The following is a 27,645-nucleotide window of genomic DNA, read 5'->3' as shown; positions in this document are numbered from 1 at the left end:
AAAGGGATTGAATAGAGTGCATTAAAACAAATAGTCTGTGTTTCCATCTTAATATGGGAAGAGTCCACAGCTGCATTCCTTACTTGTGGAAAATACTGTACCTGGCCACAAGGAGAAGGCAAAGACACCCCAGCCAAAGGCTTAAATACCTCCCCCACCTCCTCATAACCCCAGTCATTCTTTGCCTTTTGTCACAGGAGGTTGGCAGAGAAGTGTTTAGAAGATTTCGGAGTAGTCTCTTATGGAGGGTAGTACTCTTCGAGATGGGACTGGAGTTTTAAGTAGTCCTGTCAGCCTTTCAGTGAGAGCATGGATGTAAGTTAGTCCGGAGATGCAGGGAGAGTCTTTCTGCGAGACCATCCTGACTCATATTAACAGCTCCATAGGTAATCAGCGTTGACAAATTTCGCTGCCTGCCTTTTTTCACTCAAGTCCATGTCAGAAGCGATGCTACTCTGTCACACTTGAAGGGACGTGTTCCTGTTCCACAACGTAGTTTTTGGTAAGATCGTTTCATATTTTATACATGTATGATAACGCAAGAAGACAGGGTCACAGTGTGACTCCTTTTATCTGTATAGAATCAAAGGTTAATATCTCATGAGGGGGATTATTGAACAGGGGGGAATAATCTTATATTGGTTTTTGATTTTATGCTGCTTTTCTGTAAAAACGATGTTATGGGCTCATAGGCTGTTATGGAATATACAGGTTTCACTTTCACTTTGAGAGCCATGCAGCTTACAAGCTGGCGCAATTTTTCTCATAGCAGGGACGGTCCTGCATTGTGCTCCATGTGATTCATTCCCTCTTTCCTGACCGGGATAAATCTTTGTACTGTCTGGGTCATAGGAGGTGGTGAGTGCCCCAGCCATTGGGGTATAAAGGGGCAGTTTTAAAAAAAATAAAATAAGATGTTTTATTTCTCTAGTTCTCCGGTTAATGGACTAGTGATGGAGGATTCTGTTACAGTAATTCCTGTTTATTTGGTAAAGAGGCCTTAGTTCCGCCCTCTCAATTATGTTCCATATGCCTTGATAATGTGATAATATCAAACATGTTTGATACCATGGAGCCGTCCACCTCTGAGGAGTTGTCATCCAGTGAGGTGCGTACCCTACATTCTTATCTCTCTACACATGTAGTTTTCCTGTAGTATTGCTGATCCTCCATCTGGAGGGGGCCTTTTTTCACCAGATGTTACTGTGCAGTTCAAACGGCGGTGTCTGCGGCCTTTAATGCTTTACCTCGCCCTGCTAAGCGCAAGCGAAAGGTTACATATTGCACTCCTTCCCAGAGTACATCAGATAATTTATTGGATTTAACTGATAGGGTTATGCAAGGGTGAAGTTCTTTCTGAGACTTCAGAGTATGAACATTCTGCCTGATAAACCTTTAATTCATAAAGTGGATAGAGTTTGAGGACAGGGTGGTGCCTTATCCTTCCCTGCTCCTGTTAGATGGTGAACATTATTAAGAATGATTAGGACAGTATTCCTTTTCCCCTTTTCTTCCTTTAACAAATTGTTCCCGGTCCTGGAGTCTCAATGGAGTAGTGAGGTTCCGTCCCTAAATGGGATGGCGTTATCTTCACCCTTGCTAAACATGCTACTATCCCACTTGAGGATAGTTCTTCGTTTGAAGAGCCCATGGATAAAAGATGGAAACTCTGTTAAGAAAGATGTTTCTACATACGGGATATTTGTTTCAACTGGCAGCGGCTGTTGCCGCGGTTTCTGGAGAAACTACCTTCTGGTGTGACTCCTTATAGAATTTGATCGGGGTGGAGGGTCCCCTCGACGTTACTCAGGAAAGATTTACGGCCTTGAGGGTTGTTAATTCTTTTATCTGTGACAGATTATTCGCTTGAGTGCTATGGCTTCAGCTTTTTCTGTTCAAGCCCGCCGGGCTCTGGCTGAAGTCATGGTCTGCGGATATGACTTCTAAGTCTAGACTTTTCCCCTCCCCTTTAAGGGAATGATTTTGTTTGGTCCAGGCCTGGACTCAATTATTGCCACAGTCTCAGCGGGCATGGCTGCCCTCCTACCGCAAGAGTATATGAACTAGTCTAAGGGACGATTTTCATTCTTTTCTATCTGATAAAGCCCATGGCCTAGATTTGGAGTTCGGCGGTAGCCGTCAAAACCAGCGTTAGAGGCTCCTAACGCTGGTTTTGGCCGCCCGCTGGTATTTGGAGTCAGTGATTAAAGGGTCTAACGCTCACTTTTCAGCCGCGACTTTTCCATACCGCAGATCCCCCTACGCCATTTGCGTATCCTATCTTTTCAATGGGATCTTTCTAACGCCGGTATTTAGAGTCGTTTCTGAAGTGAGCGTTAAAGCTCTAACGACAAAACTCCAGCCGCCTGAAAATAGCAGGAGTTAAGAGCTTTCTGGCTAACGCCGGTTCATAAAGCTCTTAACTACTGTACCCTAAAGTACACTAACACCCATAAACTACCTATGTACCCCTAAACCGAGGTCCCCCCACATCGCCGCCACTCGATTAAAATTTTTAACCCCTAATCTGCCGACCGCCACCTACGTTATACTTATGTACCCCTAATCTGCTGCCCCTAACCCCGCCGACCCCTATATTACATTTATTAACCCCTAACCTGCCCCCCACAACGTCGCCGCCAGCTACTTACAATAATTAACCCCTAATCTTCCGACCGCAAAGCGCCGCCACCTACGTTATCCCTATGTACCCATAATCTGCTGCCCCTAACACCGCCGACCCCTAATCTGCCCCCCTCAACGTCGCCGACACCTGCCTACACTTATTAACCCCTAATCTGCCGAGCGGACCTGAGCGCTACTATAATAAAGTTATTAACCCCTAACCCGCCTCACTAACCCTATCATAAATAGTATTAACCCCCTAATCTGCCCTCCCTAACATCGCCGACACCTAACTTCAATTATTAACCCCTAATCTGCCGACCGGAGCTCACCGCTATTCTAATAAATGTATTAACCCCTAAAGCTAAGTCTAACCCTAACACTAACACCCCCCTAACTTAAATATAATTTACATCTAACGAAATAAATTAACTCTTATTAAATAAATGATTCCTATTTAAAGCTAAATACTTACCTGTAAAATAAATCCTAATATAGCTACAATATAAATTATAATTATATTATAGCTATTTTAGGATTAATATTTATTTTACAGGCAACTTTGTAATTATTTTAACCAGGTACAATAGCTATTAAATAGTTAATAACGATTTAATAGTTACCTAGTTAAAATAATAACAAATTTACCTGTAAAATAAATCCTAACCTAAGATATAATTAAACCTAACACTACCCTATCAATAAAATAATTAAATAAACTACCTACAATTACCTACAATTAACCTAACACTACACTATCAATAAATTAATTAAACACAATTCCTACAAATAAATACAATTAAATAAACTAGCTAAAGTACAAAAAAGAACTAAGTTACAAAAAATAAAAAAATATTTACAAACATAAGAAAAATATTACAACAATTTTAAACTAATTACACCTACTCTAAGCCCCCTAATAAAACAACAAAGCCCCCCAAAATAAAAAATTCCCTACCCTATTCTAAATTAAAAAAGTTACAAGCTCTTTTACCTTACCAGCCCTGAACAGGGCCCTTTGCGGGGCATGCCCCAAGAATTTCAGCTCTTTTGCCTGTAAAAGAATAAATACAATACCCCCCCCCAACATTACAACCCACCACCCACATACCCCTAATCTAACCCAAACCCCCCTTAAATAAACCTAACACTAAGCCCCTGAAGATCTTCCTACCTTGTCTTCACCATCCAGGTTCACCGATCCGTCCTGAAGAGCTCCTCCGATGTCCTGATCCAAGCCCAAGCGAGCTCAATCTGATTGGCTGATTGGATCAGCCAATCGGATTGAACTAGATTCTGATTGGCTGATTCCATCAGCCAATCAGAAAATTCCTACCTTAATTCCGATTGGCTGATAGAATCCTATCAGCCAATCGGAATTCGAGGGACGCCATCTTGGATGACGTCCCTTAAAGGAACAGTCATTCGTCGTTCAGTCGTCGGTCCGGATGGATGTTCCGCGCTGGAGGTCTTCAGGATCCTGCTGCTTCGCTCCGGATGGAAGACCATAGAAGATGCCGCCTGGATGATGACTTCAATCGGATGGAAGATCCTCTTCTGCCCCGCTTGGATGAAGACTTTGACCGGATCATGGACCTCTTCAGCCCCCCGCTTGGGCTTGGATCAGGACATCGGAGGAGCTCTTCAGGACGGATCGGTGAACCTGGATGGTGAAGACAAGGTAGGAAGATCTTCAGGGGCTTAGTGTTAGGTTTATTTAAGGGGGGTTTGGGTTAGATTAGGGGTATGTGGGTGGTGGGTTGTAATGTTGGGGGGGGGTATTGTATTTATTCTTTTACAGGCAAAAGAGCTGAAATTCTTGGGGCATGCCCCGCAAAGGGCCCTGTTCAGGGCTGGTAAGGTAAAAGAGCTTGTAACTTTTTTAATTTAGAATAGGGTAGGGAATTTTTTATTTTGGGGGTGTTTGTTATTTTATTAGGGGGCTTAGAGTAGGTGTAATTAGTTTAAAATTGTTGTAATATTTTTCTTATGTTTGTAAATATTTTTTTATTTTTTGTAACTTAGTTCTTTTTTATTTTTTGTACTTTAGCTAGTTTATTTAATTGTATTTATTTGTAGGAATTGTGTTTAATTAATTTATTGATAGTGTAGTGTTAGGTTAATTGTAGGTAATTGTAGGTAGTTTATTTAATTATTTTTTTGATAGGGTAGTGTTAGGTTTAGGTTTAGGTTAGGATTTATTTTACAGGTAAATTTGTTATTATTTTAACTAGGTAACTATTAAATAGTTCTTAACTATTTAATAGCTATTGTACCTTGTTAAAATAATTACAAAGTTGCCTGTAAAATAAATATTAATCCTAAAATAGCTATAATATAATTATGATTTATATTGTAGCTATATTAGGATTTATTTTACAGGTAAGTATTTAGCTTTAAATAGGAATCATTTATTTAATAAGAGTTAATTTATTTCGTTAGATGTAAATTATATTTAAGTTAGGGGGGTGTTAGTGTTAGGGTTAGACTTAGCTTTAGAGGTTAATACATTTATTAGAATAGCGGTGAGGTCCGCTCGGCAGATTAGGGGTTAATAATTGAAGGTAGGTGTCGGCGATGTTAGGGAGGGCAGATTAGGGGTTAATACTATTTATGATAGGGTTAGTGAGGCGGGTTAGGGGTTAATAACTTTATTATAGTAGCGGTGCGGTCCGCTCGGCAGATTAGGGGTTAATAAGTGTAGGCAGGTGTCGGCGACGTTGAGGGGGGCAGATTAGGGGTTAATAAATATAATATAGGGGTCGGCGATGTTAGGGCAGCAGATTAGGGGTACATAGGGATAACGTAGGTTGCGGCGGTTTACGGAGCGGCAGATTAGGGGTTAAAAAAAATATGCAGGGGTCAGCGATAGCGGGGGCGGCAGAATAGGGGTTAATAAGTGTAAGGTTAGGGGTGTTTAGACTCGGGGTACATGTTAGACGTAGGAAGTGTTTCCCCATAGGAAACAATGGGGCTGCGTTAGGAGCTGAACGCTGCTTTTTTGCAGGTGTTAGGTTTTTTTTCAGCTCAAACAGCCCCATTGTTTCCTATGGGAGAATCGTGCACGAGCACGTTTTTGAGGCTGGCCGCGTCCGTAAGCAACTCTGGTATCGAGAGTTGCATTTGCGGAAAAAATGCTCTACGCTCCTTTTTTGGAGCCTAACGCAGCATTTGTTTGAACTCTCGATACCAGAGTTAAATTTATGGTGTGGCCAGAAAAAAGCCCGCGGAGCGTTAACAGCCCTTTTACCGCCAAACTCCAAATGTAGGCCCATGTTAGCAGTCCTCCGCTAAGCCAGAGCAAACCAAGAGCTCTTGGAAACTGGCTCAGTCCTGGAATAAATCCAAGCAGAGCAAGAAGCCTGTCGAGTCTAAGTCAGCATGAACGGGCGGTCCCCGGTCCTCTTCTGGTTCGTGTAGGGGGCAGTATGTCACTCTTTTCAGTCGCTTGGTTTAGGGACGTGCAGGATCCATGGGTCCTGGAGGTCATAGCTCAGGGTACAAGATAGGTTTTTAAGTCTCAGCCACCCAAGGCAGATTCCCCCTGTCTTCCTGACCAGAAAGGAGGAAGCCTTTCTGGGGTGTGTACGGGATCTGTCCTCTTAGGAGTTATTGTCCCGGTGCCTATCACAGTGAGAGGTTTAGGATACTATTCAAACCTTTTCGTGGTTCCTAAGAAGGAGGGAACTTTCCGTCCGATTCTGGACCTTTAGTGCTTAAGCAAGTTTTTAAATGTCCCCTCATTCAAGATGGAGACAATAAGGTCCATTCTTCCCCTCGTTCGAGAAGGGCAGTTCATGACCACGATAGACCTGAAAGATGCTCCCTTCATGTACCAATCCTCAAGGACCACTTCCAGTTCCTAAGGTTTGCATTCCTGGACTAGCACTTCCAGTTATTGCTTTCAGTTTGGTCTAGCTACGGCTCCAAGAAATTTTTCAAAGAGTGGACCATTTCGGAATCTCTCCTCTGTCTTCTTCGATCCCATGGATGGAAGATAATCTAGAGAGAGGGTAGAATTCATGGGTACTATAATAGTCTTCATAGACATGAGAATATTTCTAACAGACCAGAGACGTTGCAAGCTAACTTCAACATGTCTTGCCCTCCAGCTCTCCTTAAGGCCATCCGTGGCTCGGTGTATGGAGGCGATTGGTCTCATGGTGTCCAGCTTGGACATCTTTTCCTTTGCCAGGTTTCATCTCAGACTGTTGCAACTGCGCATGCTGAAGTAGTGGAACGGCGATCATTTGGATCTGTCTCAACAGATTTATCTGGGCAACCGATCGAGAGATTCGCTCTCTTGGTGGTTTTGTCCGGATCACTTGTCCTGAGGGACGTCTGTCTTAAGACCATCCTGGGTGATTGTGACTGCGGTTGCGAGTCTGTCAGGATGGGGAGCTGTTTGGGGTGCCAGGAAAGAACAGGGCCTATGGTCTCAGGAGGTAAAGCTCCCTTCTGATCTCATTTCGGATCTTCGGGCAATATACAATGTTCTGAAGGCTTGGCCTCTGCTGGGTTCATCCCAGTTAATCAGATTCCAATCAGACAATATATCCTCAGTGGCTTACATCAACCATCAGGGGGGAACGAGAAGCTCCCTAGTTATGAGGGAAGTATTTCAGATTCTGGTGTGGGGGAGACCCACATTTGTTCGCAGTCAGCGATCCACATTCCGGGTGTGGACATCTGGGAAGCAGATTTCCTCAGCAGACAATCCTTTCATCCAGGGGAATGGTCTCTCCATCCCGAGTGTTTGCGGAGATTTGCAAGAGGAAGATCTTATGACGTCTCAATACCAAGCTACCCAGATATGGGTCAAGGTATAGGGATCCTCAGGCGGAGCTAACAGATGCATTAGCGGTGCCTTGGAGGTCCTATCTAATTTATCCTTTCCGGCCGTTACCACTACTTCTTAGTGTAGTGGCTCGAGTCAAGCAGGTGTCACTGATACTGATTGCTCTGTGTTGGCCGCGAAGGATATGGTTCACGGATCTAGTGAGGATGTTCTCATCTCCTCCGTGGAAGTTACCTTGTCACAGGGATCTGCTTAGTCCTAGCCAAGAGAGGGTTTTCTGAGAGAGTTATTTTACTCTCATTTAAGCTCGTAAGCTGGTTGCTCGTCGCATCTATCATAAGGTGTGGAAGACCTACTTATTCTGTTCTCCAGGATGAACTGGAGAAGGGCTTTTCTGCAAGTCTCCTGAAGGGACAGTTTTCGGCCCGATCTGTGTTGCTGCATTAGAGGTTCACTGAGCTTCCAGATGTGCAGCCATTTGTTAAGGCTCTGCTGGGATCAGATCTATGTTTATATCTAAGGCTCCTCTTTGGAGTTTAAATCTTGTTCTTAAAGTTTTGCAACAGGCTTCGTTGGAGCCTATGCATGAAGTAGGCATAAATTGTTGTCTTGGAAGGTTCCTTTTCTACTGGCTATTGCTTATGCGCGCAGAGTATCTGTGATTGCTGCCCTGCAATGCGTCCCTCCTTATGTGGCTTTTCATGCCGATAAGGCTGTTCTACGAACCAAGTTAGGTCTTCTTCCTAAGGTTGTGTCAATTCGCAACATCAATCAAGAGATTGTGGTTCCTTTCTTATGTCCTAATCCTTTTTTCGTAGAAGGAACGTTTACAATGTATTTCTGGATGTGCCTTGAAGTGCTATCTTCGGGCCACAAAGGAATTTAGACAAACCTTTCTCTTTTTGTTCTACTTTCCGGTAAGCATAGGGTTCAGAGGGCCTCTTCGACTTCCTTATCTTTTTGACTGAGGAGTGTCATCCGTTTAGCATAGAGACGGCAGGACATAAGCCATCTCTTAGGATTACGGCTCATTCTACGAGAGCATTGGTTTCCTCTTGGGCCTTCAAAAAAGAGGCCTCTATGGATCAGATTTGTAAGGCGGCTACCTGTGTCTCCTTACATACTTTTTCCAAATTTTACTAGTTTGATGTTTTTGCTTCTGCTAAAGCAGCCTTCGGGAGAAAGGTTTTGCAGGCTGCGGTGCCCTCAGATTAGGGTCCGCCTCTCCTTTTTTCCCTCCCGTTAGCATTCCGTGTACTCTAGAGCCTGGGTATATGTTTCCCACAAGTAAGGAATGCAGCTTTGGACTCTTCCTATATTATGATGGAAAACATTAAATTATGCTTACCTGATAATTTAATTTCCATCTGTATGGGAAGAGTCTACAGCTCCCACCCGTGTTCTCCGATGGGCGGCCCTAAATTTAAATGTTTTCTTTTGGCACCTTTTTTCACCCTGATATTTCTCCTACTGTTCCTTGTTCTCTCGGCAGAATGACTGAGGTTATGAGGGAAGTGGGGGAGGTATTTAAGCCTTTGGCTAGGGTGTCTTTTCCTCCTCCTGGTGGTCAGGTTCAGTATTTCCCACAAGTAAGGAATGCAGCTGTGGACTCTTCCCATACAGATGGAAATGAAATTATCAGGTAAGCATAATTTATGTTTTTCAAATATAGAAAATGTATTAAATACATAAAAGAAAGAAATATATATTTTAATGACAGATGAGAACCATTGGCCCATCAAGTCTGCCCATATCTCCTATAAAGTGTAAGCTTATAGGAAAATAAAAACCCAATTTTTTTTCTTCTTTCAGGATTCAGATAAAGCATGCAATTTGAAATTGCTTTCCAATTTATTTCTATGACCTAATTTGTTTAGTTCTCTTTGTATCCTTTGATGAAAAGTATACCTAGGTAGGCTCAGAAGCTGCTGATTGGTGCCAGTAGTGCTTTACTGCTCCTTCAACAAATATCAAGTAATAAAGCAAATTAACTAAAAGAAGTAAAATGGAAGGTTGTTTAAAACTGTATGATATATCTGAACCATGAAATAATAATTTGGGGTTTCAAACCACTTTCAAGTTTACTTCTATTATTACTGGGAGGTAGCGGCTGATTGGTAGCCGCACATATATGCCTCTTGTCATTGGCTCAACCAGTGTGTCCAGCTAGTTCCCAGTAGTGCATTTATGCTTCTTCAACAAAGGATATAAAGAGAATGAAGCAAATTTGAAAAGAGACGTAAAATGAGTTTCATGTCAAGTTGTGAAAAAAATGGCAATTTCCCCCCATTTCTCAGACAGATTACATAATTGTTATAAAACAAAGATCATATAAAGATTGTTTTACACATTTTTGCTTTAGGCCTGTACAGTTATTAAACAGGGTGCTCATCTTAATTGTGGTAGTGATTTTACCATTCTCTTTAGGCGGAAAATCGAGCTGAAAGTGAGATGGAACAGAGGCGAGCGGCCTTGCTAGAGAAGCAGCAAAAGAGAATAGAAGAAGCAAAAAAAAGGAAACAATGGCAAGATGAGGAAAAAGAGAAGGAAAACAGGTATGACCTATTTGCTTCCTAGTGTAAGAACAGAGTAGCGATTGCATAGTGCAGATGTTTTCTGCTTGTGTCAGCCAGCATTGAGAAGCCACCATCTTTTCTTCTTCTTAGCAAACTAAAGGAAGAACCCGTACGTCGGGAAAATGATGATACCATTACACGCCGAGGGGACTTCACAAGGAAAGAGTATGAGCGCCGACATCAGCTGAAAATCATGGAGGATCTTGATAAGGTCCTTCGACAGAAACCAATGACTGTCCGAGCTGTCAAAAAACCAAGACCCAAAACAGTCTTCCATGATGACTCTGTTATTTCCCGAAGTCCAGTGCGAGGCCTCCTGGGTAAGCTTTAAGGGGATTTATACAGGATCGGTACTACTAAATATATGTCATAGCATAGTAGGAGACATTTGAAACAAATCATTCTGAAGATTGAACCATGAAAGCTCACTCTTAGAACCATATGCAGTAGTCTTGGGCATTTGGCTTCTGACCACTGGTGACCTTGAAAATGGTGTCAACATACATCCTTGGGTGCATTTATGAAGATTCACTATGCTTAATACCCTCTTTTATCCAATGTAATCCTCCAAGCTGGCAGTTTGAGGCTCTCCAAGTTGCAGATTTTATGTGTTGTCTATTGAGATCGGGTCTTGGAACCTAATAAGTCATGACCATGACTTAATCAGATCTGTAGTATGTGCTTATTTACTTTCCTGTCCATCTAGATCACTTCAAGTTCTTATACTGCATGGTGAAAACAATAATGTAACTTAGATTGTGGTCCTTCCTTACTAAATGGCCTCTGTTTGAAGGTACTGGCAACTCTTAATTCTATAATAATATCAAAAGATTTTATATTGGCAGAGCTGGAGGAGCCACACTTCTATAGGGCTGCCATTTTGTTGTCTGGCAGGGCTATGTCCAAAAGCTTTTTGGTTCCATCATAGACACAAGTTTGTCCAGAGTGTATTAAAGAAGCAAGGAGATTTACACATTTGTAGCAATTTTGTCCAAGATTAGAATCTCTTTGAACAGATGAGTTCATCTCTAACCTGGTCCTATTTTGTTGGACTACATTTTAGAATCAACTTAGAAGATGAGATACCTCTGGTGTATTTACTTTTTATAATGTTTTGGTATCCAAGCAATATTTTAGAGGGACTTTAATTGAACAAATGCACACAAAAAGAAGGCAAATACTGCTGTAGGGCATTATTTAAAAAATTGCTTGTAACCAATGTCACATATAGAGGCAATTGGATCCATTAGTGTAAGGAAATACTGACCTCCTATAAAATCCTAGAGTCATAGGCAATGTGCAAGTAAAACGTAGCATTTATTTTAGAAGTACAGAATAAAAAGTCACAGACCGGAGTGAGAACGATATACATCCGCCCCCCTCTTGCGTCACCTGACTCATTTCGCAGAGGCTTTATCAAAGGTGCTTAAGAGGTTTAGCACTGTCAAATACTGCCGAAAAGTGTATACATACAGCTTCATGTTTTTGAATGTGAAACTTTAATTAATCACTTTTAATGAAGATGCACTGTAATTTACTTTTTAATCTAGCTGTGCCATTCTAATACACCGTGCTCCGGCCGCCCACTTCAAAGTTGTTTTTTTTGTGAGCTAACGGTTTCAATGGTTCTACAAAAAAGTGCTGTACAGCATGAGTGGCGATTAGAGAACAGTACAATCCGTTGGCTCACAAAAAAGAGTTTTGAAGTGGGCGGGCGTAGAGCAGGGTATTCGAATGACACAGCTAGATTAAAAATTAAGTTACAGCGCATTAATTAGAATTGATCAATTAAAGTCCCTATAAAATATTGCTTAGATACCGGACCTGATTTGCCTGGTCTGTATAAAGTTCATGCGTCATGAAACACGTTCTGCTCCCTTACTCAAAATTTGATTATTTCTTGGTTGTACATAAACTGACATTAGCAGGAAGAGTGGTGTATATAGTGTCTTTACCCCTTCAAAATTCTAGTAAGGGTTTCTATCGACTCCAGTAGTCAGAGGCCTTATTCTCACATGTAATAAATCTAATTCTGTTTCTAGTGTGAAGAAATCTTTTTATATTTAAATATAATTCAGGTTTTCTTTTTTAGGCTCAAAACTCAGTAAAGTCTACTCGCAGTCTACAATGTCCCTTTCAACAGTTGGAAATGACATTGGCAGTGGAACACTGAGGAAATCACCAAAATCACCAAGGTAAGATAAATATACATTTTGGAGTAGAGTGTCCCAGTAAAACCCTAATGACCCCTGTTGTGTTTCCCAAACCACTGTAGTAGCAAAACCCAGATGCTACAATAATCATCATTCTGATTGTTCTAGTGATCTCGTAAAATTGTGTAGTGAAAAAAAATTAAAGGACATGAAACCTGCAATTTTTCTTTCATGGTTCAGATAGCCCATACAATTTTAAACAGCTTTCTAGTTTACTTCTGTTACCTAATTTGCTTCATTCTCTTGCTATCCTTTGTTGATGGAGCTGAAATGCACTACTGGGAGCTAGCTGAACAGATTGGGTGAGCGAATAACATGAGTCATATGTGCAGTTATCAATCAGCAGCACCTGAGCCTACCTAGGTATCCTTTTCAACAAAGAGTACAAAACAAATTGGATAATTGACGTAAATCGGAAAGTTAGAAATTGAGAAAGTTGTTTAAAATCCCATGCTCTATCTGAATCATGAAAGAAAAAAAAAATTGGGTTTCATGTCCCTTTAATGTTTTTAGCAGTAAGGTTGTAATCTTAGGCCCCTTGTATTTCCTTTTATTGTGTTGTCTGTGCCTAGAATATTTGGGTTGAATCTGTGAGGGGTTTTTAGATTTTAGCTTTATATGAACATTTCAGTATATGATTATATTGGTTCTTTGATCAATATAGAAGAAAGTCTTGCTGTGAACACTACTGCTTTTTTCTATCCAGACCCATAGGGCTTTATGGCTTACAGCAGACATCTTTAAACTTGGCCCTCCAGAGGTTTTGGAACTACATTTCCCATGATGCTCAGCCAGCAAATCATGGGAAATGTAGTTCTAAAACCTCTGGAGGGCCAAGTTTGAGGATGTCTTGCTTAAAGGGATCATATGTGTATTGTTTTTGTATGAGTAAAGGGACATGAAACCCACATTTATTTATTTTTTCATGATTCATATAGTTTAATTTTGTTTACATATGGCAGCAGTTTTGCAAAAATAAATGGAATCATTTATACATTGTGAAAACACTGCTGCCATCTAGTGCTCAAAAGCATTTTTGCACAGTTGCTGTCATGTAGTCCTCCAGACATATGCAAGTTCCTTACCTTGATTTGCTCTTAAAAAAAAAAAATTAGTAAAGTAAATTTGATAATATAAGTTAACTGGAAAGTTTTCTAAAACCATACTCTTATACAGAAAATAATAGATGTCATATCCCTTTAAAGGGAGAGGAAACCCCACATATTTCATTCATGATTCAGATAGAGCATACAATTTTTAACAGCTTTCAAATTTACTTTTATCAAATATGCTTTATTCTTCGGTTATCCTTTGCTGAAGGAACATCATTGCACTACTGGTAGATTACTGAACACATCTAGTCAGACAATCACAAGAGGCAAATGTGTGCAGGCACTAATCACCAGCTAGCCCCCACTAGTGTAGGATATGTGCGTATTAATTTTCAACAATGGATACCAAAAGAACATTTGAAAATAGAAGTTATTTTAAAAGTGTATTCAAAATATATGCTCTAGCGCATTCTTTCATTTGGACTTTCCTATCCCTTTAAGTTTCAAAATCAGGTTGGCGCTTGTTAAAGATATATTTGTAAAAGTATCAAATACACTCTCTATTTTTTAAATCAGTGTTTAATTGTATAGTATAAAATTGCAAAATACAATATTTCTATATAAAACAATCTAAGCCCAACAGTGCTATGCCCGTGAATGCCAGTTTACAGAATTTGCTCTATCCTTCGTTTTTTACCAATGTGGATTGAATAAAGAAAATGTTTTTATTATCACATCAGTGTCGGATTTACTCTTTCTTCAAGTATATAAAACAATCAGCATAAAACGTATGTAATACAATCTTTGCAGGTTAAAGTGTAATTTTTAGGAAAGCGGACTCATTGTTCGTAATAAGCGCTCTGTTGTATAAAGTGCTTGCCTGGGCCAGGCTAAACTCTTCTTACACAACGCATTTCAGGGTCCCTTTAAATAAGTGTTGCATTTTACAGTAGTTTCCACTGCTGGAAGGAAGGAAGGAAGGAGTATAGGCCCCATATTGAATGCCTATTAGATATGTCCGTAAGCCTTAAAGGGACACTGAACCCAAATTTTTTCTTTCGTGATTCACATAGAGCATGCAATTTTAAGCAACTTTCTAATTTGCTCCTATTATCAATTTTTCTTTGTTCTCTTGCTATCTTTATTTGAAAAAGAAGGCATCTAAGCTATTTGTTTGGTTCAGTACCCTGGAAAGCACTTGTTCATTGGTGGATGAATTTTTTTCACCAATCAGCAAGAACAACCCAGGTTGTTCACTAAAAATGGTCCGGCATCTAAACTTACATTCTTGCATTTCAAATAAAGATACCAAGAGAATGAAAAAAAATTGATGATAATAGGAGTAAATTAGAAAGGTGCATAAAATTGCATGCTCTAACGGAATCACGAAAGAAAGAATTTGGGTTCAGTGTCCCTTTAAGCCTTTTTGCTTAGAAACATTCCTTTTAAAAGAAAGTTGTTGTTTTTTTGTGGCCTAAACTTTAATCTAAATAGACTAGGGAGGATAATTTGAATTTGTTGCTTTTTACAAGATTAGTCCAAGCTCAAATTGTTCTCTCAGGGAACAAAATTTCTCATGGAAGGGGGAGGAAGCAGACGTTTCTACTATAAAGAGACAGGAAACCAAAACTTTTTCTTTCATAATTCAGAAATGACTTTCCAATTTACTTTTATTTTTAGTTGTGCTTAATTCTCTTGGTATTATTTGTTGAAGGATCAGTAATGCACTACTGAGGCCTAGATGAACTCATTTTGCAGCCACCAATCGGCCACTAGCTCCCAGTAGTGCATTGCTGCTCCCAAGGCCGTCTATGTATACGTTTCATCAAAAAACTTTGATCTTAATTGTTAAAGGGACACTGAACCCAAATTTTTTCTTTTGTTATTTAGATAGAGCATGCAATTTTAAGCAACTTTCTAATTTACCATTATCAATTTTTCTTTGTTCTCTTGCTATCTTTATTTGAAAAAGAAGGCATCTAAGCTAAGGAGCCAGCCAATATTTTGTTCAGACCTCTGGGCAGCACTTGTTTATTGGTGGGTGAATTTATCCACCAATCGGCAAGAACAACCCAGGTTGTTCACCAAAAATGGGCCGGCATCTAAACTTACATTCTTGCTTTTATAAAGATACCAAGAGAATGAAGAAAATGTGATAATAGGAGTAAATTAGAAAGTTGCTTAAAATGGCATGCTCTATCTCAATCATAAAGAAAAAAAAATTGGGTTTCATAGCCCTTTAAATATGATATAATCCTATGATCATCGGCAGTCAAATTTATTTATTTTTTGAGATGTGGTGTTATTAAAAGAATATGTCCAACAATATTAATGTAGACAAATGGAACACGTGACCACATTACCTGAAGCTTCATGATAATAGATCCTGTATAAGCTTACTATTATCCAAGTATTGTTCATTTATACAGTTTAGAAATGGTGATGGAACAATCTCATAAAATATAGGATGAAAAATATCCATGTTCTGCAAAAATGAAGAATGGTCTTAAAAGTTAATAAATTAAACGACAATCGGCACAAAGGTTGAAATAAAATTGGTGCCTACGAATCTGTAAAGCCATGTTACGACTTTTCACAACAATTGAACTAAAAGTGCAGAATAATGATGCATCTGTAAAGACATTGGATGTAACATATCTCTAGTAAAACTTAAAGGGACATTAAACACTTTATGATGCTAATATAAAATGATAAATCGTATATATAAGAAGAACTCTGCAATATACTTCAATTATTTATTTTGCCCCCTTTTCCTGTAATTCCCTTCATTTCCTGTTAGAAATGGAAGTGTAGAAAACTTATATTCCACACAGACATTGGCTGCACACTCTAGTGACCTATTTATAACTATCACTAATTGGCCACAGCAGAGAAGGTCAACCTAAGTTACAACATGGCAGCTCCCATTGTTTTATAGGCAATAAGACTTTACACTTATTTTGTCACTATTTAAACAGTTAATTAAACTTTAAAAGAAAACATCTACATGTTATGCTCAGACTGATCTTTTCTTTGAATTGGAGATTTAGTAGAAGTTTTTACAATTTCAAAAAATAAATTAATAGATTACATTTTATGCCTCACAAGTGATCTTGGCGTTTCTTACAGAGCAATGTCTCCCTCTGGTTTAATGTCTCCAAGTCGAAGTCTTTTTACTCAAAATGGAGATAGAGATTGGGATACTGGATCCACCGCCTCATCGCCTGCCTCTATCCCTGAGTATACTGGTAAATATCATTGAGTAATTATACTGCAACCTTGTTCATGGTTTCACGTTTGTCCTCCTTTAGTCAAATGGACCTTTTATTTTTTTCTTTCTTTCAGAGGATGTTTTAAACTGTTTTACAATCTGAATAAAAGTCTTTAATGGTAATATTTAGTTTTTATGAATATGGGGGTGTGTCCCTCTCCACCAATAGAACTGTAACAGCATTTCATACTTGAGTATCAGCGGTTAACTAACATGCATTTTTCCCATTGGTTGCAATATCACGCTATTCTGCTTTAATGTAACCTTTTGTCATACAGGGGAATTTTTTTTTTTTTTTTTAACATAGTCAAATGTTGCTCTTTAAAATGCACAACGTAATTTATTTGTGTTTAAAGGGACAGTGTACTGTAAAATTGGTTTCTCCTTGAAGTGTTTTTAGTTACTTGTTATACCAGCTGCAGAGTATAAAATATACTGGAAATAGTTCCTTTATGTATTTTTTTTATATATGAAATAGCTATTTGTGCTAACTGAAACCACAAGCCAATACAGTGGGCTGATCTTGTAGTGAGAGAATAACTAATTATTTATTAATTAATTAATTTATACAAAGTCTGGAGTGATGAATCCAAGTTTGAAATGTTTGGGTCCAGTCGTCAACAATATGTGAGAAGAAGAGTTGGAGAGAGATGGAAGAATGAGTGCTTGTGGTCTTCAGTGAAACATGGTGGAGTGTCTGTCCTGGCTGCATTTCTGCCAGTGGTGTTGGTGAATATTGTCCGAATTCATGGGATCATGTACATTAATAAGTACAGACCGGTTTTAATTCATTGTGCCATTTCTTCTGGAGAGCACCTGATTGGGAATGGTTTTATTTTTCACCATGACAATGATCCCAAGAACACTGCTAATACAGTGAAATCCTATTTGGAGAGAAAAACAGCTGATAAAACACTGACAGTCATGGGAAATAAAAAACAACTTAAATCTAAAGATACACTCTGGGAAGTGCTGAAAGAAGCCTTGTATAATATACCAGAAGATTACTTCAGAAAACGTCAGCACAGTCTCCCCAAAAGAGTTATAAGGGAGGTCACACTAAATACTGACTTTTGCCTGAAGATGCCATTTTGTTCGGAATTTTTTTTAGTTTTGTGTACATATTTACTGTATTTTCTCTCTTGGTTTGTTCTTTCTTTTATTTTTATTTTTTATATTTTGATCTGATTCTTAATTCATTATATGATTACTTTTAAATGAGAGGCAAAATAAAAAAGACCAAGAAAGGCAAAGAGAGAATTTTATATATATATATATATATATATATATATATATATATATATATATATATATATATATATATATATATATATATATATAATAATAATCTTATCTTGTCTCTTATTCCATCAAGGTTGCTCTAGTTTTGGTCTTGCTACTCATTTTTCATCTAGACCTGTTGTTTTTTTTGTTGTTTTTTTTAAATTCTAGTGGTCATTTGACAATCTCACACAGTTTCTCTCTCCCTTAATCTTTCTTCTTAATTTTTTTTTCTTTTTTTAAGTTGTTTTTTTTTTTAATACCTTTTTATTAAGTTTTCAAAATACAATATAAAGAGTAACATCACAGGTATCAAAATAGAAATTGTCTCTAAGAGAAGACAATCAAGTGGTACATATTTGAAGGTAGAATCTGAAGGAGTTAAAATTACAATGCATCTAGTTGGCTATCTATGGTAGGGAACAATTGCTATCAAATGATCTCTGGGAAACCAAGATATACTCCTCCTCGTATTGTATTCAGATCACCAATAAGAATATCTCTGTGAGGCCCGTATCCTCCTCCTTCCTCGTATTGCATTCAGATCATCAATAAGAATATCTCTGTGAGGCCCGGATCCTTCTCCTTCCTCGTATTGCATTCAGATCACCAATAAGTATATTTCTGTGAGGCCCGGATCCTCCTCCTCGTATTGCATTCAGATCACCAATAAGAATATCTCTGTGAGGCCTGGAATATCTCCTCCTCGTATTGCATTCAGTTCCTCAACAAGAATATCTCTGTGAGGCCCGGATCCTCCACCTCGTATTGCATTCAGATCACCAATAAGAATATCTCTGTGAGGCCTGGATCCACCTCCTCGTATTGCATTCAGTTCCTCAATAAGAATATCTGTGAGTCCCGGATCCTCCTCCTCGTATTGCATTCAGATCATCAATAAGAATATCTCTGTGAGGCCTTCCTCCTCGTATTGCATTCAGATCATCAATATGAATATCTCTGTGAGGCCTGGATCCTCCTCCTCCTCCTCGTATTGCATTCAGTTCCTCAATAAGAATATCTCTGTGAGGCCCGGATCCTCCTCCTCGTATTGCATTCAGATCATCAATAAGAATATCTCTTGTGAAGCCCTCCTCCTCCTCGTCGTATTGCATTCAGATCATCAATATGAATATCTCTGTGAGGCCCGGATCCTCCTTCTCCTCCTCCTCGTATTGCATTCAGATCACCAATAAGAATATCTCTGTTAGGCCTGGATCCTCCTCCTTGTATTGCATTCAGTTCCTCAATAAGAATATCTCTGTGAGGCCCGGATCCTCCTCCTAGTATTGCATTCAGATCACCAATAAGAATATCTCTGTGAGGCCTGGATCCTCCTCCTCCTCCTCGTATTGCATTCAGTTCCTCAATCAGAATATCTCTGTGAGGCCCGGATCCTCCTACTCGTATTGCATTCAGATCATCAATAAGAATATCTCTGTGAGGCCCTCCTCCTCCTCCTCGTCGTATTGCATTCAGATCATCAATATGAATATCTCTGTGAGGCCCGGATCCTCCTCCTCCTCGTATTGCATTCAGATCATCAATAAGAATATCTCTGTGATGCCCGGATCCTACTCCTCCTCGTATTGCATTCAGATCATCAATATGAATTTCTCCGTGAGGCCCGGCTCCTCCTCCTCCTCGTATTGCATTCAGATAATCAATAAGAATATCTCTATGAGGCCCGGATGATCCTCCTCCTCGTATTGCATTCAGATCATCAATAAGAATATCTCTGTGAGGCCCGGATCCTCCTCCTCCTCGTATTGCATTCAGATCATCAATAAGAATATCTCTGTGGGTCTGGATCCTACTCCTCCTCCTCATATTGCTTTCAGATTATCAATAAGAATATCTCTGTGAGGCCTGGATCCTCCTCTTCCTCGTATTGCATTCAGATCATCAATAAGAATATCTCTGTGAGGCCTGGATCCTCCTCTTCCTCGTATTGCATTCAGATCATCAATAAGAATATCGCTGTGAGGCCCGGATCCTCCTCCTCATCCTCGTATTGTATTCAGATCATCAATAAGAATATCTCTGTGGGTCTGGATCCTACTCCTCCTCTTCCTCGTATTGCATTCATATCATTAATAAGAATATCTCTGTGGGTCTGGATCCTCCTACTCCTCGTATTGCATTCAGTTCCTCAATAATAATATCTCTGTGAGGCCCGGATCCTACTCCTCCTCGTATTGCATTCAGATCATCAATAAGAATATCTCTGTGAGGCCCAGATCCTCCCGTATTACATTCAGATCTTTAATAAGAATATCTAAGCTAGGGACGTCCCTCTTCCAATAGCAAGCTATACAAATTCTGTAGGTTGCACAGACTTGTCCTTGCAAATTGATTATTATTTTAAGAGAGGCCTGAGATAGGGCTATGTAGTAGAGCTTGTGTAGGGATTAGGTTGATTTATTTGTCTAATATGGAGCTTAAAGGGACAGTCAACTCCAAAATGTTATTGTTTAAAAAGATAGATAATACCTTTTATTACACATTACCCAGGTTTGCACAGCCAACATGGTTATATTAATATACTTTTAACCTTGATGATTACCTTGTATCCAAGCCTCTTTCCATCTAAAGGGGAGGATAGTCCACGGCTTCATTCATTACTAGTGGGAATTAAGAACCTGGCCACCAGGAGGAGCAAAGACACCCCAGCCAAAGGCTTAAATACCTCCCACACTCCCCTCATCCCCCAGTCATTCTTTGCCTTTCGTCACAGGAGGTGGCATAGAGGTGCCGGAATATCAGAGGTCTCTTATGAGGGGTTCTACCCTTTGCTATGGGACAGGAGTTTAAGTAGCCCTTTAACGTTCACCCAGGCCCTCGAGTTGAGAAGCTTAGAGTCCGGAGATGCAGGGGGAGCTTCCCTTTGCGACACCATCCCGACTCATATTAACAGCTTCTTTAGCAATCGGTGTTGACGAGTTTCGCAGATTGCTTTCTTCTCTCAAGTCCATGTCAAGAACGCAGCTACTACTTGTCACACTTGATACAGCGTAGATTCTGGTAAGATCGTTTAATTTTTACATAATGATAACACAGAAGCAGGGCCACAATGTGGCGCCTTTATCTTTATAGAATCAAGGGGTAATATTCCTATGAGGGGATTATTGAGCTGGGGGTGTAGTTTATTATGTGATTGCTGTGTTATGTGCAAGGACGCGGCTCTGGCATTTTTGTGGAACTGACATGTTCTCTTCCGGGAATTTTTGTGTTTTTTTTTTTTGGTTTTTTTTTGCTGCACGCTTTCTCATCAGCAGGGGTGGTCCTGTGTAGTTATAGTTGTGACCGGGTGGGGCTTCTTCACTTCCGGTCTGATCTGCGACGGAGGAGACAAAGCAGTTTCTAAGCCCGGGTCATAGGAGGTGGTGAGTGCCCCGGCCATTGGTGGTTATAAAGGTGCCTGTTCTAGTCTTTTTTTCTAAAAGCTATGGAGGATTTGGACGCATTAGAGGGTACTCCCTCTTTATCTAAGTATTATACCTGTGTTTATTGTGAGGTTTTGGTAGACCAGCCTGCGCAACTGTGTTCCACATGCCTTGAGAAGGCTACGACTACCAAACATAAGAGAATGTCTAGCACTACTGAGCCGTCCACCTCTGAGGGGTCTCTGTCCCGTGAGGTGCGTTCCCCATTGGTGTCCCCTATACCACATGCAGCGCCCCAGGGTCCGACTGTTACCCCTTTGGGTGGAAATTGCTTGGCTGCCGGACTTTGCGGACCAGCTTGAATCTGCAGTCGCTAAGGTGGTCCATGCTTTGCCACGTTCTGCTAAGCACAAGCGTAGAGCTTTTCATAGTGGCCCGACCCAGGAGTTGTCTGTCGGATGCCCCAGAGGGGTGGTACGATGATGAGGCCCAATCAGGCGCATCGGAAGAGGCCCTTTTGGGGTCGGAGTCCATGTCATCTAAACCTCCGGCAGCGAGGAACCCGGTTTTCGGTTTAAAATGGAGAACTTGCGTTTTTGTTAAAGCAAGTGCTGGCTACATTAGAGGTTCCGAAACCCAAACTCCCAGAGGAGCCCTCCAATCCAAAGTTGGATAAGGTTAACGAGGACAGGGTGGTTCCCCAGACCTTCCCGGTTCCTGTCAAGATGGCGAACATTATAAAGAACGAGTGAGAGCAATTAGGTTTTTCCTTTCCCCCTTCTTCTCAATTTAAAAAGCTTTTTCCCATCCCGGAGGCCCAGCTAGAGTTGTGGGGGACCATTCCCAAGGTGGATGGGGCCATCTCCACGCTCGCTAAGTGCACGACGATTCCTTTAGAGTATAGTTCTTCGTCCAAGGAGCCTTTGCATAAGAAGTTGGAAAACATGTTACGAAAGATGTTTCAACACACAGGGTTTGTTTTTCAACTGGTAGCCGCGGTTGCTGGAACTGCATCATATTGGTGCAATGCATTATTTGATATGATTGAGGGTGAACCTTCTTTCAAAGAGGTGCAGGAAAAGATTAAGGCCCTTAAGGTGGCCAATTCTTTTATTTGTGACGCAAATATGCAAATTATCCACCTGAATGCCAAGGTATCAGGTTTTTTGGTTCTAGCACGCAGAGCTCTGTGGCTTAAATCTTGGTCGGCCGACATGACCGCTAAGACAAGGCTGATGTCTTTGCTTTTCAAGGGCAAGATCCTGTTCGGTCCAGGTCTGGACTCTATCAAATCCATGGTCACAGGTGGCAAGGGTGCCTTCCTTCCCCAGGATAGGAAGGCAAAGCCTAAGAGTGCTATTTTTCATCCCTTTCGCGGGGATAAGGCACAACGCTCTAAGCCCACCGCGAAAACAAACCAATCCAAGGGTGCCTGGAAGCCTGCTCAAGCTTGGAACAAGTCTAAGCAGCAAAAGAAGCCCGGCCGAGACTAAGTTCTCATGAAGGTGCGGCCCCCGACTGGTCTGCGGACCGAGTGGGGGGCAGATTGTCTCTGTTCTTAGACGCCTGGTTGCAGGATGTTCAGGACCCCTGGGTTCTGGAGGTGGTCGCCCAGGGCTACAGGATAGGGTTCAAGTCCTCTCTGCCCGGGGGCAGATTCCTTCTGTCAAACTTGTCTTCAAGGCCGGAAAAAAGAGAGGCCTTTCTGGGTTGTGTGCGGGTTTGCTCTGTTCTAGGGGTTATCGTACCAGTACACCAGGCAGAAAGGGGTCTAGGGTATTACTCCAATTAGTTTGTGGTCCCAAAGAAGGAGAGCACGTTCCGCCCGATTCTGGACCTCAAATGTTTAAACAAGTTCCTGTCCGTTCCATCGTTCAAAATGGAAACGATCAGATCCATTCTTCTCCTACTTCAAGAGGGGCAGCTAATGACCTCTATAGATTTGAGGGATGCCTACCTTCATGTTCCGATTCACAGGGACCATGTCAGGTTCCTCAGATTTGCCTTACTGGATCAGCATTTCCAGTTCGTGGCCCTCCCCATTGGTCTGGCGACGGCCCCGAGAGTCTTTACCAAGTTCCTGGGGCCCTTCTAGCAGTAGCCAGATCATGGTGGCACCCTACCTGGACGATATTCTGGTTCAGGCGCCGTCATCCCATCTGGCAGAGGTTCACACCAGGGTCCTGCTGCAGTTACTTCAATCTCACGGTTGGAAGATTAATTTCGAGAAGAGTTCTCTGGTTCTCCGTACCAGAGTAGAGTTCTTGGGCACAATTATAGTCTCGGTGTCCATGAAGATCTTTCTCATGGGCAAGCGACGCGCAAAGATGGCATCCACCTATCTTGCCCTTCAGTCTACAGCGAGACCGTCCGTAGCTCAGTGCATGGAAATGATTAGGCTCATGGTTTCCAGCATGGACGTGGTTTGCGGATCTGGTGGGGATGTCATCCTCTCCACCGTGGAGGTTACCCTGTCGCAGGGATCTGCTGGAACAGGGTCCTTTTCAACATCAAAATCTCAATTCTCTGAGGCTGACTGCATGGAGATTGAACGCTTAGTTTTGGCAAAAAGGGGTTTTGCGGAAAATGTGATTGACACTTTGGTTCAGGCAAGAAAGCCGGTCACTCGTTGCATCTATCATAAGGTGTGGAGGACTTACTTGTCCTGGTGTGAGACTCATGGCTACCCTTGGCACAGGGTGAGGGTATCCAGGATTTTGTCCTTTCTTAAAGAAGGGTTGGAGAAGGGTCTCGCTGCTAGTTCCCTAAAAGGGCAAATTTTGGCTTTATCTGTTCTGTTACACAGGAGACTCGCTGATCTCCCTGACATACAATACTTTGTTCAGAATCTCGAATCAGACATGTCTTTAAGCAGTCTGCTCCCCCTTGGAGCTTACACTTGGTACTTAATGTCTTGCAGGAGGTTCTGTTTGAGCCTATGCATTCTCTTGACATAAAAATTCTATCATGTAAGGTTCTCTTTCTGTTGCCCGTTGCATCGGCACTCAGAGTTTCTGAGCTAGTGGCCTTGCAATATGAGCCCCTTTATCTGGTGTTTCATGCGGATAAGGCTGTTCTTCTCACTGGCGTGGGGTTTCTCCCCAAGGTGGTGTCTAACCGTAACATCAATCAGGAGATAGTCGTTCCTTCCGTATGTCCTAATCCCTCTTCTCCTAAGGAGAAGTTACTTCATAATCTGGACGTGGTTTGGGCTTTGAAATTCTATCTTCAGGCCACAAAGGATTTCAGACAATCTATCTCTCTTTTTGTTGTGTATTCAGGGAAGCGCAGGGGTCAGAGGGCTTCTGCTACTTCTTTGTCTTTTTGGCTGAGGAGCCTGATCCGCTTGGCCTATGAGACAGCGGGACATAAGCCTCCTCAGAGGATTACGGCTCATTCCACTAGAGCGGTAGCTTCATCTTGGGCCTTCAAGAATGAGGCTTCTGTGGAGCATATTTGCAAGGTGGCTACCTGGTCCTCCTTGCATACCTTCACTAAGTTTTACAAATTTGACTTTTTTGCTTTTGCGGAAGCTGTTTTTGGGAGACAGGTTCTACAGGCTGTGGTGCCCTCAGATTAAGGGTCCGCCTTTTACCCTCCCAGTTTCATTCAGTGTCCTCTAGAGCTTGGGTTCCCACTAGTAATGAATGAAGCCGTGGACTCTCCTCCCCTTTAGATGGAAAACATAAATTATGCTTACCTGATAATTTTATTTCCATCGAGGGGAGGGGAGTTCACGGCCCCTGCCCTTATCTCCGATGGGCGGACCTAAATTTAATATTCTCTTCTGGCACCATTTATACCCTAATGTTTCTCCTACTGTTCCTTGTTCCCTCGGCAGAATGACTGAGGGATGAGGGGAGTGGGGGAGGTATTTAAGCCTTTGACTGGGGTGTATTTGCCTCCTCTTAGTGGCCAGGTTCTGAATTTCCACTAGTAATGAATGAAACCGTTGATTCTCCTCCCCTCAATGGAAATAAAATTATCAGGCAAGCATAATTTATGTTTTTGACAGCCCACTGATCACATGGCTATTTATTTATTATCTATTGACTTGCATTTTAGCCAAATAGTGCAGTGTCAGCCACAACTCCTGGGAGAGAGCACAATGTTATCTATATAGCCCACATGAACTAGCAGTCTCCAGTTGGGAAAAGCTAATAAAAACATGTAATAAGAGGCTGTCTGTAGTGGCTTAGAAACAGGCAGGAACTTAGAGGTTTAAAGGTTATAAAGTGTATTAATATAACAATGTTGGTTGTGCAAAGCTGGGGAATGGGTAGTAAAGGTGTTATTTATCTTTTTAAACCATAACAATTTTGGTGTTGACTGTTCCTTTAAAGGGACATTAAACTGCTGTGTACAACTACAAAAGAATAGTAACTACTCACCATGTTATTGCATTTCCTCTTGTTCCTTCAGCTCTTTTCACATCAGTTCTCCTGTTTTAATAGTTTAAATTTGCCACTGAAGCTCCAGCTCTTCATACTGGACACCGCCATCTTGGAGCGCAGGTATACTGAGCACACTCATAGATCATTAATATTGCCCACTTTATTTACAGCTGTATCATTTGCTTGGAGTTATTGTGCCTGATAGATTTACATTTATGCATTTTTTTTACACAGTTTTAAAGTACAATAATATAGAGCAATGCAGCAACTGTAAAAATATACAGCTCCTGTTCTGTATCATACACCCTAACCTGAAGAATATTATACAATTGTCAAAAAGTGGGCAATATTACTGATCTGTGAGTGTGCACAGCTTCTGTCACTGGCTGTGAGAATACCTGAGTTACAAGATGGCAGCCCCCCAGTACAAAGAGGCAGAGCTTCACCATAGGACAACATTTCAGGGGTTAAAATAAGAACACAACTTTAACCCCTTCCCGCCGTTAGGTACGTACTATGTCATCCTAACTGCACTCGGCTTTAGCGCCATTAGGACGACATGGAATATCCTAAACGCTCAGCTGTACTAAAACTTTAGCTGCTTCCTATGTGGGATCACGGGCTGGGGGGCGTGCCTAGCATTATAGGCACTCCCCTCTGAGCCGATCTCATCATTGATATCGCATTAAAGATCGCGTGATTTAAATTTTTACTAATTTCCAATGTAGACAAATGAGCCTCGGCAGGAAGGGGTTAAAAAGAGCTGCAGTAACGAGGTAAGCAATAGCATAGTGAGCAATAACCATTGTAGGGTATTTCTGCTTAGCAGTTTAAGGCGCCTTTAAAATCATTAACGGAACTACGCTACCACCACTTATGGGTGTATGTACCTTTTTCTTCGCAGCCACGAAAGCAAGTCTCGCTAAAAGATCCATTACTAGTTAATAATAATAATAAGTAACGCCTATAGTTAGCTTTTATAAAGTTTTCTTTCAAGTTTGCACTAAGAGTGAAGGAAAATTACGATTTCAATTTATCAACCTGGGGGTCCAGTTAATATCAACATCTGTTTCCCAGCATTGTAAACATTTTAATTAATCTTTTAATGACCACCTAGCTAAAATGTTATTCAAATTAAACTAAAATGAGCTGCAAATTTTTTTTTTTATATATATTTTTTTTACACAAAGTATTGTATGAATTTATGATAAATTATGCAATTAATTTATGCTTTGCATAGCTTAAAGTGATTGTAAAGATTAATCAGTGCCCTCTAGTCGATCCTCCGCCCGCATCTCCTACTGTATTTAGCATATCGATGACAAATCCGGCTTCCTCCAATCGTTTGGTGCCCCACGAGCTGGACCCCAAAGGGGGTACACAATTATTGGTGGAAGTCGGATTCATCATCGATCTGCTTAATACAGTCGGAGATGCAGGCGAAGGAACGGCGGTATACTGGGCACTAATTTATTAAACTTTACAATCACTTTAAATATTTATTATAATTATTAACGGAAAAAGTTATAATATTGCAAAGTATTACACTGCTGCCTTCCACCTGACAACATTTTCTGTGGATAATATGGCTTAGCCAGCTCCTTCTTGCTATGGTTTTATTAGACAAAAAAAGAAGACTACAAGTCTCCAAATTTTAATGTCTTTTTTTTTTTTTCTTTCAAACTCAGGTCCTCGTCTATATAAAGAACCGAGCGCTAAATCAAACAAGTATATCATACACAACGCTTTGTCTCACTGCTGCCTGGCAGGCAAGGTCAATGAACCCCAGAAGAACAAAGTCCTAGAGGTTAGTATCTTTCACTGATTGCATGGGGGCCGCAGATCAATATTTTAGAAACCTTAAAGGGACATAAAACCGGACATTTTTCTTTTATGATTTAGATAAAACATACAATTTTTTAAACAACTTTCCAATGTACTTTTATTGGCAAAATTTCTTCATTTTCTTGTTATCCTTTGTTGAAAAGCAGGAAGGGAAGTTCGGGAGTGTGCACGTGTCTGCAGCACTACATGGCAGCAGTTTTGCTA

General features: G+C 40.9%; 1 protein-coding gene across 1 annotated transcript in view; it reads left to right on the top strand.

Annotated features, from left to right (window-relative positions):
• The window catches only part of CAMSAP3 (calmodulin regulated spectrin associated protein family member 3), a 259,283-nt gene that overhangs the window by 203,966 nt on the left and 27,672 nt on the right, over nucleotides 1-27,645 (top strand). The window contains exons 12-16 of the mRNA XM_053718091.1: nucleotides 9,851-9,978; nucleotides 10,090-10,319; nucleotides 12,092-12,194; nucleotides 16,394-16,512; nucleotides 27,285-27,403. Coding sequence (XP_053574066.1) covers nucleotides 9,851-9,978; nucleotides 10,090-10,319; nucleotides 12,092-12,194; nucleotides 16,394-16,512; nucleotides 27,285-27,403 — 699 coding nt within the window. The remainder of the gene's footprint in view (nucleotides 1-9,850; nucleotides 9,979-10,089; nucleotides 10,320-12,091; nucleotides 12,195-16,393; nucleotides 16,513-27,284; nucleotides 27,404-27,645) is intronic.

Source organism: Bombina bombina, chromosome 6 (genome assembly GCF_027579735.1).
Source record: "Bombina bombina isolate aBomBom1 chromosome 6, aBomBom1.pri, whole genome shotgun sequence".
In the NCBI taxonomy this organism is placed as follows: domain Eukaryota; kingdom Metazoa; phylum Chordata; class Amphibia; order Anura; family Bombinatoridae; genus Bombina; species Bombina bombina.
Note: the sequence above shows the minus strand (reverse complement) of the source record. Positions and strands in the feature narration are given on the sequence as shown.